This window comes from Pomacea canaliculata, linkage group LG1 (assembly GCF_003073045.1).
Source record: "Pomacea canaliculata isolate SZHN2017 linkage group LG1, ASM307304v1, whole genome shotgun sequence".
Classification (NCBI taxonomy): Eukaryota; Metazoa; Mollusca; class Gastropoda; order Architaenioglossa; family Ampullariidae; genus Pomacea; species Pomacea canaliculata.
In genome coordinates this window covers 13792620-13805703 of record NC_037590.1, presented here as the reverse complement: position 1 = coordinate 13805703, position 13084 = coordinate 13792620, and the positions used below count along the sequence as shown (strand labels likewise).

At 41.6% G+C, this 13084-nt stretch overlaps 1 protein-coding gene across 2 annotated transcripts; it reads right to left on the bottom strand.

Annotated features, from left to right (window-relative positions):
• Positions 1–1275: 1275 nt before the first annotated feature.
• Positions 1276–5048, bottom strand: LOC112570471. 2 transcript variants are annotated; one of them, XM_025248899.1, is made up of 5 exons: positions 4601–5048; positions 4317–4387; positions 3609–3944; positions 2585–2698; positions 1276–2256 (listed from the first exon to the last, which is right to left on the bottom strand). In XM_025248899.1, the coding sequence occupies exons 1-5, from the start codon at positions 4634–4636 to the stop codon at positions 2112–2114; spliced, it is 702 nt and encodes a 233-aa protein (XP_025104684.1). In that variant the 5' UTR covers positions 4637–5048; the 3' UTR covers positions 1276–2111. The 2 variants fall into 2 exon arrangements, with proteins under 2 accessions (XP_025104684.1, XP_025104693.1); XM_025248908.1 differs by having other exon boundaries at positions 4608–5043.
• Positions 5049–13084: the final 8036 nt, after the last annotated feature.

The window sequence follows — 13084 nt, the reverse complement described above, 5'->3', positions numbered from 1 at the left end:
CACGATGGATGTTGCTTCAAGATCAAACCACCTCTTATGCTATTAAGAGGTAAAAGTTCTGAGAACAGGAACATAACACGTTCTTGTTTTTAATCTAGCCATGCACTTTTATGCTGTCTGGATGTTACAGTTAATAAATATTTCTCTGGGTGCACATAATCACTGAAAGAAGAACACTTTGTATTTTACACTATTCTTCATTTCTGAATGTCTGGTTTGGTAAAAACTGCAGGTGAGACGATCTTTAAATTACGATGCAAACATGACATCGTCCCCTATTCCTTGATGAAGCCAGACAATACTATAACTGTTCTCTGCTAATACTTTTTATGTTAATAGGTCAATTGTGCTTTCCAGACCCATGCTGTTGTAAAGCCTGTTACACGCCTATCTACAGAGTCTTGATGCGGATAACTTTACTATAGGTAACAAATGCTTAATAACTTATGTATATAAATACAAAGGGTATCTGCCCACTGGACACAGAATGAACAAATGAATTTTACGGATTAGGCAATCAGTCCATTTCAAGGGACAAGTGGTTTTACAGGTACATCAAGAGATAAGTTTTTAAGTAATGAGTAGCCTAGAATCACCAGTAAATAAATATAAGAACTGTCAACAATTACACTAACCCTTTATCTTACAATGCAGTAGACAATACGAGAGAGAGAGAGAGCCAGAAACAAATATCAAACATACAAATAAACAGATACAATAATATGACGACTTTCATAGCTGTCATATTTGATGCAGGGGTTAAAAGTGAAGGCATTTTATGCTCTCTTGTGGGTGAACAGTATTCATTCGTATGTTATACTTTTGACGATGAATGAATAACATTCAAAGTTTAGAAGACACAGAGCGCACTGATTCCATGAAATAGTTCCAAACCCTGGAAAGTGTTGGAAAGTCACTTGAAAGTGTGAGTCATAAGATGTCGCTTGAAACCGATTAAAAAGAGGCAGCTTGGTGGAGTGGCGCATGAGGAGAGTATTCTATGCAGAGGTTTGCTGTCCAGCAGACCGTGATGGAATTGAAGTTTATCAGCTGCAGAATGAAGTGGGTGGAATGGAGGGGGGGGGGGAATTGGTGTTTACGCCGTGTCAGCATCTAAGGCTATATTACGCAAGCAGCCAGCCCTGTAAACAGATGCCACGTGCAGAGAAAGATCAGCGTGCCCGAGACGAGAAATGAACTCAGGGCAGCCAACCTTCACTGTATTGGTGACAGGCGCTAACAGCGCTAACCGTTGCGCCACCGGACCGCTCTAGGGTGGAATGGAGTCTGGAGGATGAGGCAAGAAGAAAGTAATCATGGAGACAGTGAAGACAGTTTAGTTTGTAAGTGAAACAGCCCGGTGATAGGCAGCCAGTGAAGTAAGCCAAGCAAGGGATTGACGGGATCAGTTATATGCACCCGGAGCACCAGACGGACACAAGCGTTCTGAACGCGTTGAAGGGTGTGGAGTGTGACAGTGCCAACTAAAAGGAAGCTGCAGTAATCCAGGCGTGAGAGAAGAAAAGAGATAACTAGCTTGACAGTGACATGAAGAATCAGAAAGCGTTGGATGGTGGCGAGGAGTTAGAGATGAAAAAGAAAGGGTTTTGGTTAGTTCAGGAGATGTGGGACTTCATAGAGATGTGGAGTCCAGAATGATGCCTCTAAGACTAGTAACGCTAGACAATAAGGGGGATCGATGTGCTAGACAATAAAAGATTAGAAGAGACGGTAGTTTACAAACTCATTAACATCAAGATCGAACTTCTTTAGTATATGAGTGGGCGCACGATGGCTGTCTTGAGGAAGTTTGAGGAAGGTGACATTTCAATGCCACGAACGAGGTAATGAGTTGTAGTCTTATAGTTAGAATGACTACAATCGTTACATATCAATTACAGGTGTGATCAAATTTTAAAACTTTCAAAATAAAGCGCTGGGGTAATGAAGTGACTTCAGTGTCACGTGATCGAGTGATAGGACGCCCGTTTGTAAAAGCGAAGATAATTTTCACGAGGTTAGGCTGATGCTTTGGCTTTGGGTGCAAACGAAATATTTACTGTGTTAAATTAAGAAATGTCATATTTACACGGAGGAACTTAATATCAGTGCTAATCAGCATTGACACATTTGCAGCAGCCTGGAACTCGAACTAGGTCTACACGATACTTGGGGCTTGGTGACCACTCCACAACCACGGCCGTGACTAGGGTGGAGGCCTGCTTGCACTTGCAGATTGTACAACCTTCAGTTTGACTGCAAGCATCAAAAATTAAAACAGTGTTAATCCTTCTGAACTGCCACAATACAGAACCTGTTGGCAAATAAACTCTTAGCATAACGACTCTATACTGGGATAAGGTGTGTGTTAGACGCAAAACTGATCAAGCCATCTGCAGGTTGCTATATAGTGGACTGTAATTAATGACAAAAAGTTGAATGTTAGCAAAAATAAATTTTGAGGACATTGAATAGTTGCTGATACTGTATTTGGGATCTAGGTGACATATCAAACAAACGTCAGGACGATTACCGTAATGCATATACTTGTTTATTGATATCTATTGCAGACGTTGTGTCTTACCAGCATTCTTCTTTCTCAAAATACTGCTTGGCATCCGAGAACTGAGCAATTTTCAGAGTTTTCTCACTGTCCTTACCGGATGGCAGCTCAGTGGGTGCGAAGAAACTCATAATCCTAAGAGAAACACACACATAGAAACACAATCTTTAGACAAAGAACACTCTGTAAAGTCCATTGTAATCCAATATTGTGTTAACACAATGACATCTAGTTTCATGGCGGCCATATTCTGTAGATGCAGGGAATCAATAATTCTGCACAAAGCATAAGCTGACGTCATTCTGGTGTTAAAATGGCGGCGAACGCCCAGCGACGTGTGCTAACAACAGCGAGCATACAGCTGACGTAAGATAACTGCTGTCTATCAGATTTGTGACGTAGTTTGCAGGGCCGGCCATCCATAGTTCTCCCCGGGTACTCTGGCTTTGTCACTTCCTCTTTCCTCGTTGTGCGAAATCACCTCTACGATGTCATATAAATATCATTGCGACATGCTGCAGCCTCTCTCAGCCTTCTTCCATCTTCTCATCTAGTCACAGCAGTCACCTTAGTGACGTATCGTGTCTGTACACGGCATTGTGGGGTAGCTGCATGGTGCCTACAACTCACCCCACTATGAGGTATCTCAGGTAGTTTTCATGATGTCTAAATCTCATTGTGCACGAGACAATTAAATCGCAATAACAGATACATTTCTTTTTCTGTTTTGTACCGCTACCCCAACGGTCATTGTTTTTTCCACAAGAGCATATTTGAAAATGTGCAATAGTTTATAACAGTTTGGCGCGCATCTTGGAAGTAAAGTACGGCAGTTTACCTCTCCCGGAACCATAAAGAGGAAGAAGAAGAAGAAGAAGAAAAAAAAGAGAAGAATTTAGTATAAAAACCCAGGGTGTAATGTATGAAGCTAGACAATAAGGTTTTTTCCCCTCCAGCACGAAATGTAAGAAGTAGACTTTAAGTGGACTTTCGTAAAGTCTAGACTGAGTAATCCCTTTCATACATTAGACCCACGGTTACTCACGACATGCAGCAGCTATGGAAAGTCAGTTGGTCATCAAGGTCATCGATGGAGCACGAAGTCTGAAGCACGTCCTGCAGAGGGCCCAGGAAAGAGGACGTGTTTGAAATTGGAAAGGAGTCTCTGTAGGAGGGGTAGGGGTTGGCGGTGGGAGTGTTGCAGTCTTGGTAGCACGCGCTGTATTTAGAGGATACATTGAAGACCTCGGAGGTATTTTCTGGTGGCTGGAAGGTCAGGAGCTCGTAGTTCCGCTGCTCCTCTGGAGTTCGGAAGTAACCAGGAAAGGCATTCATGACGAAGGCGGGCGATGAGTTGTCCATCTTGTTTCGGTCAGTGACACTGGAAAGATCAGCGAGGAATTTGCAAAATAGATTAACTGCAAATAATTTTCTGTGTAGCGTTAACGTCCTACATCATATGGAATGCTCTCCTTTAAAAAAATTACCAGTATTATACATATGGACAGACAGACAGTCAGACAGCCAGCCAGACAGACAGACAGACAGACAGACAGACAGACAGACAGACAGACAGACAGACAGACAGACAGACAGACAGACAGAAACTATGTGTAGAAATAAAAGAAAATAAGAACTCATTTTTCATTTTTATCACCAGGTGATTAGAAATAGAGAAAGTAGGAACCGATGAAAATCAATTAAGAAGACATATTAATATTTAGAAGATGATGTAAAAAACAAAATTCCTTACTATAACTCCCGCCACAAGATGACAGCGACTAACCCGAGTACTGTAATGGACAGAAAGGTCACGGCAACGATCTGCAACGCAAACACATCAACCAGTCAACGAAATTTAACGCAGGCAGAACAACCAGTCAACAATCTGTAACACAAATATAAATTATAAGCTGGCTAACTCTTTCAAACTTGAGACAATTTAGATGAACAAATCTTTCTGGCTTTCTATCCAGTGATACGTTCCATATGAGATTATCGTCGATCTAAGAAAGAGAGAAAAATAACGATACATACAAGACACCTCGTCACGGCTGTTCTTGGTCTGGTCATATTTGAAGAGATGTTGCCTCTAGCAGACGAGACTGTAAAGTGTCCCACGAGTTTGTATCCTTTCGCACGATTGTTGGTTGGTGACGAACTCTTTACACAGAGCTTGTACTTACTTGGTCACGATGAATAGCATTTACACTGCGGCTTATTTACACTGTTCTCGCAGTTAGTTTACTTATTATCTGAGAGGTTGTGCCACAGCAAAATTTTAAAAGTGCAGCACACCTCTAAATAAAGTTTTAACTCCTTGTGGGCAAACAGGACACACGATCATGCACTGATCACGGGTTACTAATGGGTTTCGGAAAACTTGCCTGTCAGGACTAGACTGATAATAACCAGTGTAAAAGGGCTTGTACTAGGATCAAGGAAGCAGGTGGGATGCTGGATGGTGGCATCCTGAATGGCAATAGGACGCTCGCTGCTGACATCCGGCATAAAGCGAATATCATCAGAACGTCAGTCACATGCCGAGTGACGGTTCCACAGGAGTTGACCTCGTATATGACCTTCCTATATGTCACTAGCTTCAGGCAGTCTCTTTGCAAATAAAACTCCGTCCATACACAAGTATACAAGCTCATCCTATTTCCCTCAAGTAGAAGTGATAGAAGTGGTGGGTTTCAAAGTGGGATTGGGTGGGGTGGGGTTAAACTTTCACCTTCGCACGGAATTTTACAGGATGACGGAAAGGTGTAGTGACTGAGTGGATGTAAACTATTGTGAAGTTGTAAAGGATGCGGGAGCTGTTGACAAACAACTGCCGAGAAGCGTGGGATCGTCTAGAATTGAACTCACGATGCAGACTCCATTTGAAGACAAGAGGGCTGACCAGTTTGATCATGGCTGGCTTGCTACATGAAAGTTCATTTTCTGAAATTTATGAACACTTCAATATATGCAAATACTCATGCAACCAGGCCCCATGCGGGTCTGCACAAACGCAGCAGCGGAACGCCTTGCGTTATTGTGATGCAACACATACTCATGTTACTGCGTCGCTTATAATTATAGCTTATCACAAGAACCTCACTCGACATTGCCACGTCACTATTTATATATTATAGTATATTAAATGTTCATTTTATTATTTTTTTAAACAAAAGCAGTTCGAAGGAATCACTTAATCAACTGATGAACAAATACACAGGAGTTATATCGATACCGACAAACAGTTACTTAGCACATGTTTTATTAAAAATGTTAAACACTGTCGATGGGTCTCTTAACACTGACAATAAATACATAGAAAGGGCCCCATATTGCCGGACGCTGACATCCTGAACAGAAACAGGAAGCTCGTCTTCTGATGACAGCCGGCGTGAAGCGACTAGCTCTTTCTGGTACACGACGCAGACCGGAAACCAATATTTTTGAGCGTGTGGTCAAGCATCCTCACCTTCTGATCAACCTGTATTACTTAAACAGTTAACTGGTTCCATTCGAGGATGTAATTCGTTTTGTCATTAAATCTGGTAACACGCCTGTTTGTAGCTGCTGCAACAGAAGTAGAACGAGAGCTTTGAAGTAAAGCAACAAACTATTTCTAACCATTCCATTAAGATTCACCTGCATATGCCCTTACATGCAGAACCGTAGAAAATGCAGTTACTGTAGCCCACTGAGTGGGCGATTAGCTCTATTGTAGACAGCTTTTAGCCCCTCAGTGTGAAATATTAATCGTATGTCATGTTGTTGAGGCCCCCAGTCTTTCTGTCTCTTGAATGTTAATCTTTCTGTCACTTAATTGACGAGCTGTGTGTTGTTTCGAGCTTTTAGCATTTAGTTGGCATTCTCTGATTTCCAAAGGGGATATGATGACTTGTCTGATATTGTTCGGTCATTTTGATAACAGGGCAGTTAGGAAAAACACAATTGATTTTCCACACTCTCACACACACACACACTCTCTCTGTGGATGTCTGAAGGCAGTGGGTTAGCTCCCTTAGTCACTGGTACAGATTCTCTCCCCTTCCATCCTTCTCTGTTTCTATCTCGCGCACAAATCCTTCCTTCCATAGAATAACAGACTTGCAAAACGCACAGGCCTTTATAAACTTAACAATCATCTCATAAATGTGTGCTTGTAGTCGGGTACTTGTTTGTACAGGCGCTTGTACGGGCAGGAACAAACCAGATCACTAACACAAAACTGCAACAGATGTACCTGACTGTAGTTATTTGTAAAATCTTGCTTCAAATCTCGTCTGCTATTTCTGTTTTAAAAGTGTTAGTAGCCTCGCGAAATGTAGCCCAGGTTTGAATGATGTCGTTTGCAAAGTTGATGGATAATTACAAATATTTTAAAAACTCCACCGAATGTCAGATTCGCTTCATTTACTAAGTTAATTACAGATGCTTATTGACCATGCACACACATTGCTTTACAAAGATTGTCGACCTACCAGTCCACTTCCTTTTCACCCTGTCATCGCCATTTCTTTGTATTTGAAGACTTGAGGTCTGGCAGAACAGTAAGACAGACCAGAAAAGAATTGCACAGTTCATGACCATCGCTAAGAGAAAGATTAACAATTCATGAACTTGTAGAGTGGTACTTCACGATCAATAGCTGTCGCCGTAACAACGCCGGGGCAGAGGAACACAGTCTGCCATTGCAGGAGGAAATGGTGGGTGGGGAGAACGAATTTACGCCTGAGCTGACAAAATTTACCGTTACCTGTCATCAACTGACGACGGATGATCATTCTCCGACGAAGGAAGGAAGGAGACGGAAGGCGGAGAAAAGCAAGGGCATTGAAATAAAATACCAGAAAGAGAGAGAGAGAACGAAAGAGAGAGAGGGAAAGAGAAAAGGAGATTTAGGAAACAGAAAGAGAGAAAGGGAGAGACAGAGAAATGCAGAGACAGAGAAGAGAGAGACGCTCAAAGAGAGATAAAAGACAGAGAAAGATTAAAAAAAAGGGACAAAACAAGTGACAAAAATAGGAAAGATATAAAGAGAAAGGGAGAGGAAAGAGTGAGGGTAGACATAAATTGAGAGAAACATTTTGCACACACGCAAACCTTCCTGTATATTTAAATTATAATGCGTACACAGACACACAAAGACATTCACACGCTCACACAAAGATCCACTGATATTCACAGTTGTTTTCAAAATAAAGTTTAGTCAAGAGATTAAAGAATTTGTAGAACCTTAATCTATATTTAATGAACGGACCATAACTGTCCTTAGAAATACCGAGTTCTGTTTGTTAAAACAAAATCGTATTAGCTTTGTTGACAGTAAAACAAAATTCAGCTCTTCACGTAATAATTAAAACTGACAATGCAACAGGAATAGATTCTTTGAATATTAATTTTTTTCAGGCAGCGCATACAGCGGTTAATCTTTACACATCTTCACACGCGGCTGACGATCACAGCGAATCTTAACAGAACAAACATCGTTAACATGGACAAGTTTGGCAAAGTTGTGTGCGAAGGTTACAGGAACCAATAGTTTTGAGGAGAACATTCGGGAATTGACAATGATCAGCTTTATTAATCCCAATGGGCAATTTATACATGGGAAATCTGCTTAGTTACTGAAACTTTGGTCAGCATGCTTCTTGAAACTTTGCCAATGCATTGTTAATAGATTTTCCAGCACAATGGGGTTTTATGGTTAATAATAACAACAACAATAATACAAATGTTGTATAGCGCAATATCCCAGCCAACAGGCAAGCTTACAACGCCGAACAGTATTCACAATGATGTAAAACGAAGAACTTCAGAATATTGACACTTCTGAACCTTCCCTTGTTAAGGATGTCACAGCCCAATGATAAAGATGATTTCTGTGTCACATACACTGACGACAGGTGCCTCTTTGTGGGGAGTCATGATGGGTCAGTGAGTTGCGCATTTTATCTGATGTCAACACATAATCCAGTAAGGATAACACTACATCATCCTCTTAGGGTGTGCAGGGCCGCCGAGAGCCAGCCCGGGCCCCAGGACAGACGACCTCTCCGGCACTTGTAATCGTAACCCAGTATGTATGTTTACAATTCTACAGACTTGAAACTCAACTTCTGCATGTGTAATGCTTGGGTTTCTGTCCTTAGACCTTTCTTTAAAGAAAAAGAAAAGGAGAAGAAGAAAAAAAAATCACTGACCAAGCCGGGGCCCCCTTGACAGCCGCGGCCCGGGTACACCAGACCCCCCTGTCCCCCCCTCTCGTCAGGCCTGATAGTGTGTAGTGCGATTTTCATCCATTGCTGGTTGCTGGCAGTTTCGAACACTTATCACCCACACTATTGCCCTCATGCTCCCTTGTAAGTCGCTAATTTTGTCTCTCTCTCTCTCCTTTCCCTCTCATGTTGCTGTTTCTTTCTTTCATGCCCCGTGTGTGAAGCTTAAAATTCTGTTTTTCGATAACACGGACTGACTTCATGCGATCGATGACATGGATGCAGGAACATCAGAAGGGATGTTTGTCTTGCCGAGTCAATAGCAGCACGGAGGAGAGCAGCTGCACAACAGACTGCGGCCTGAAGCGCTGGGGCAACGGGATCAGAGGACAGGACGGCCATGTCATCAAACTGCTCGCTGTGAGCCAGGTCATCCACTGACAATTAGCCCAGGCCCTGGTTTCTACCCAAAGGAAGTGTCTTCCTCCTGTGACATTTGCATTGCTTCTAACGTTTCATTGGTGCCTGAGCGGGTAGCAGTCCACCCGCACCAGGTTCACACGGTTAATGTCGCGTTGGGGTGACGTCAACATGAAACACGATTTCCGGTTGAACGGGTTTATGAAGTCAGTCCCGCTGCCGCCGTCTGTTGAAGCTTGGGTGCGGCAGTTTTTGGGTGCATGAAAGACAGATCACGAGAAAAAAACCAAACAAACAGGCAACTGGGACATTTCCAGCAGCGGAAATAGGTAAGTTGATACGAAGTGAAAACATGGAGCGTTTGTACAAGAAAGATCTAAATCTACCTTTGTTGTCGTGTATTTATTTTCTTTTTAATTGTTCTTGGATTTAGCCGGAATAGGTAGGGCCAGACGAGATAGTGTTGTTACCAGGATGACATATTTTTATCCCGTGTCCCATGGCAATTTATGCCTGTCCCTCCCGTCCCTCCCACGGGATGTTTCCCATGGGATTCCATTATTAACATCCTAATGACAACACTTTATAATTTCTGCTACTTCAATACAATCGATGATTCAGAGGAAAGATTTAAATCCTCAAGTATCGACTACCATGGGAAATACAAATGTGTGCTGTCCCATCCCATCCCGTCCCATGGGACGTTTTCCCAATTCCCATTCCTATTGGTTGTACTTTTCTTTTACATGTGATTATTCCTTCTTCCTGTTGTGTTGCTCTGTTTCAAAATATCGTTTATTGCTGTTCTATTAAGCATTAGATTAAACATGAACGTATTCAGGGCTGTTTAACTGGCAAGAGCCCTTGAATAACTTTTGCTGGTTAGAACAAATCAAGCGATTAATGGCAGTTTAAAGCAAACACTTGCCCTGTCACTTCACGATACTGGCTCAAGAGTGGCAAGTCTTTTCTAGTCACGAGGGAATAAAATTATTTCTGCTTATAACAATTTGCGTCCCTATTTAAGCATCAGAGGTATAGAAGTTGTCGTTCTTGATGTCCAAGAAGCGCAGATAACTGATAAAAGTTACAGCCGATATTTACAATATTCACGTGTTTCTAGAGGACTCCAATGTAAGACTTTAATGAAAGTGCTTTTACCTTTTTTAGAAAAGGAAAATTTAATCCCGATGACTGTGTTACATTGTATTTTGAAACTTATGCCTTCCTATATGTAAGGCAGGGGGTAGAGAAAGGCCTGACATACGGCCTGCGAAATCACTTGATACGACCAAGCTAAGATAACCTCATGTCAGACTCGAAGTTCAGTAAATCTACGAATTCTTTCACAGCAACATAAATTTATAAGTGAATCATAATAATAAATTTTGAGTGATAGGTAAAGAACATCCATTAAGGGATAGGCCAGACATATACGAGTACATGACGGGACGAACACGTATGCTCTTAGTCGGCTGCCCACGGCCTATGTGGGCGACAGGTACACATTAGTATTCTGCTCAGTCCCTAAAGAACTATGGCATCTCCGATAGCATGACATCTTTAAGGCTTCGAGCTTCTTCTCTAGGCTCTTTGTCAGATTCCTGTTCCGACAGTCACACAGAAGGATGGAGATAATCAGATTCGTATATAGCTTTATTTTGATTGAGGACCTGATTTTATTGCTTCTATACATTCGTTGGGTTTAGTTATTGCTACCGTTGTTCAAACAAGTCCGGTCCTGCCCGTTGTTCTGATTTTCCACCCTCTGTGACAGCCGACGACGATGATGATAATGATGACGATAATATTTAGTCTGGCAGAGACTTTGATGTAAGCAGACTGCTATTGGTAACACTGACCTTAGCCAATCCGACACGGTGGTGTACCTATAGCTGAGCTTCCCAACACCTTGCCTTTAATTTCAAACTGGATGACTGCTGTTAATGATAGAAGCTCCAATCAACATTTATCGAAGTAGGCTGACAAAAGCACATCGGGGAAGAAAGGGAAGTCATTTCCCGGCCATCTTAGTGCCACAAAAGTGTGAAATAACATGCATTTTTAAATGAGATCCGCGCCTCGGCCCTTGCGTGATTGTGACTTTAATTTTCTGGAAAGTTTACTGAATGCTTTTAAGACACGCATTTACGGAAAATGGATCCAGGGAATAAGACCTTGCCAATAAGGTGCTTTAAATATTTTAGCAAACTGTAGACTATCATATATACTATTTTTTTAAGCCTAAAAGGTGAAAAAAAACCTAACAGGAAAGGCAAATACTTTCTTGCAGTCCGACCATCCGTCCATATATATATATAAAATGCACTGATCAGAAAAGGGATTTGTGACCAAATTTTTAGGTAGGCTTTTGCCTTGCAAAATTCAGTTTTTCTGAGTTAGACGTTCTTAAGTAATAATGAGAAGTATTTCTGATGCACATACCTTCCCTTAGTTGGGAAATTCATCACACACACATGATATCTCATATCTCAATACGAAAACGTGTCTCTGTCCCTCTGTGATAAACAGATAAGAAAAAGACAGTGCTTTAAAGGACTATTAGAGGACAACTTTTTCCAATAATTGGGTAAAGCTCAGTGCGAGATACTACTTTTCAATATCTGGGTGAATACTCGCCTACAAACATCATCCCGCACTGGTCAAAGCCAACACCACATACATCAGGAATATTCAGGAATGAAGATGTTTACATTTTCAAGGCCTCAGCCAATGGGAGAGCTGGGACCATATGTTAATTAGGCGTCTCGAGTATGGTGATGTTTGTAGGAGTGTATCTCCAAAATGGATGGAGAGTATTTAAACAGATTTTGGGAAAAAATTTCTTTCACTGAGATTTCCCCAATCATTAGTGCAAAAAACAACACCACACTAGCCCTTTAATGAGTTTTTGAAATTATTATGTAAATGTCAGACGGGCAAAGGTATGTTTCTTCGGGAACCACTCGTGTCTGGGTACTACTCTAAAGACTACCTTTTTTTTCTTGGCAGATAGTTTTTACCTTAAACCGGATTTTGTTTGAGTTGGTGGGATAAACATGTTCAAGCCAAACTGATAATCTTTTTGATTCAGCTCCTTGTAAACATACCGAAAATGAAAGAAATATTCCCCCTTTCAGGTCATCTCTAAGAAGAAACGAGCTGATTATTTGTTGGTGGCTGGCAAGCACACCCACAAACGCACACCCATTCAAATGTTTCGCGGCGGCCATAAAGTTTTAAGCTATGTAAACACTTTTTCTAAACTTGATCAAACATTTCTTCCATAATTTTCCTGTGTAGACCAGCCATAAATCATGTACAGTCGTGATGATAGGAGCCATGATTATGGAATGTTTTTGTGCGCTGAGCCAATCGTCAAAGGAAAACATCCATATTTGGGACGCCAACTTCGGGACTAGTGAGGCCATGGTTATCAAAAGCAAAAACTATTATTACCATCTAAGTGTGATAACTTTTTGCACGATATAATTTATACAATTTGTTCCTAGGGGATATTGAATTTAAAACCAACTAGCAATGTTGATAACAAATCATACACACAGAAAGGAAAAAAAAAAATGACAGGCGGAAGAGAGAAAGATGTGGGTTAGGAGGATGGGGAGAACTAGCACGCATGCATGCATAAATTCTGTTCGTGTTCCACGATGATTTCACTAGCCACCCTTTTCAGCCTCCAGAGTCGAAGACTGCGGAGAGTGGCCGCCATTTACAGCAGTGTTTACTACCCGCGAGTTTCATGGAGACGGCACAATGCTTCCAAACAGAGAGGCAAGGAAATCAATGTGTCACTCAGATCTCAGTTCAGATGATTTTTTTCCACAGGCGGTGTCCTAACAGCACTGAAACCCTTTGTCCGCCGCAT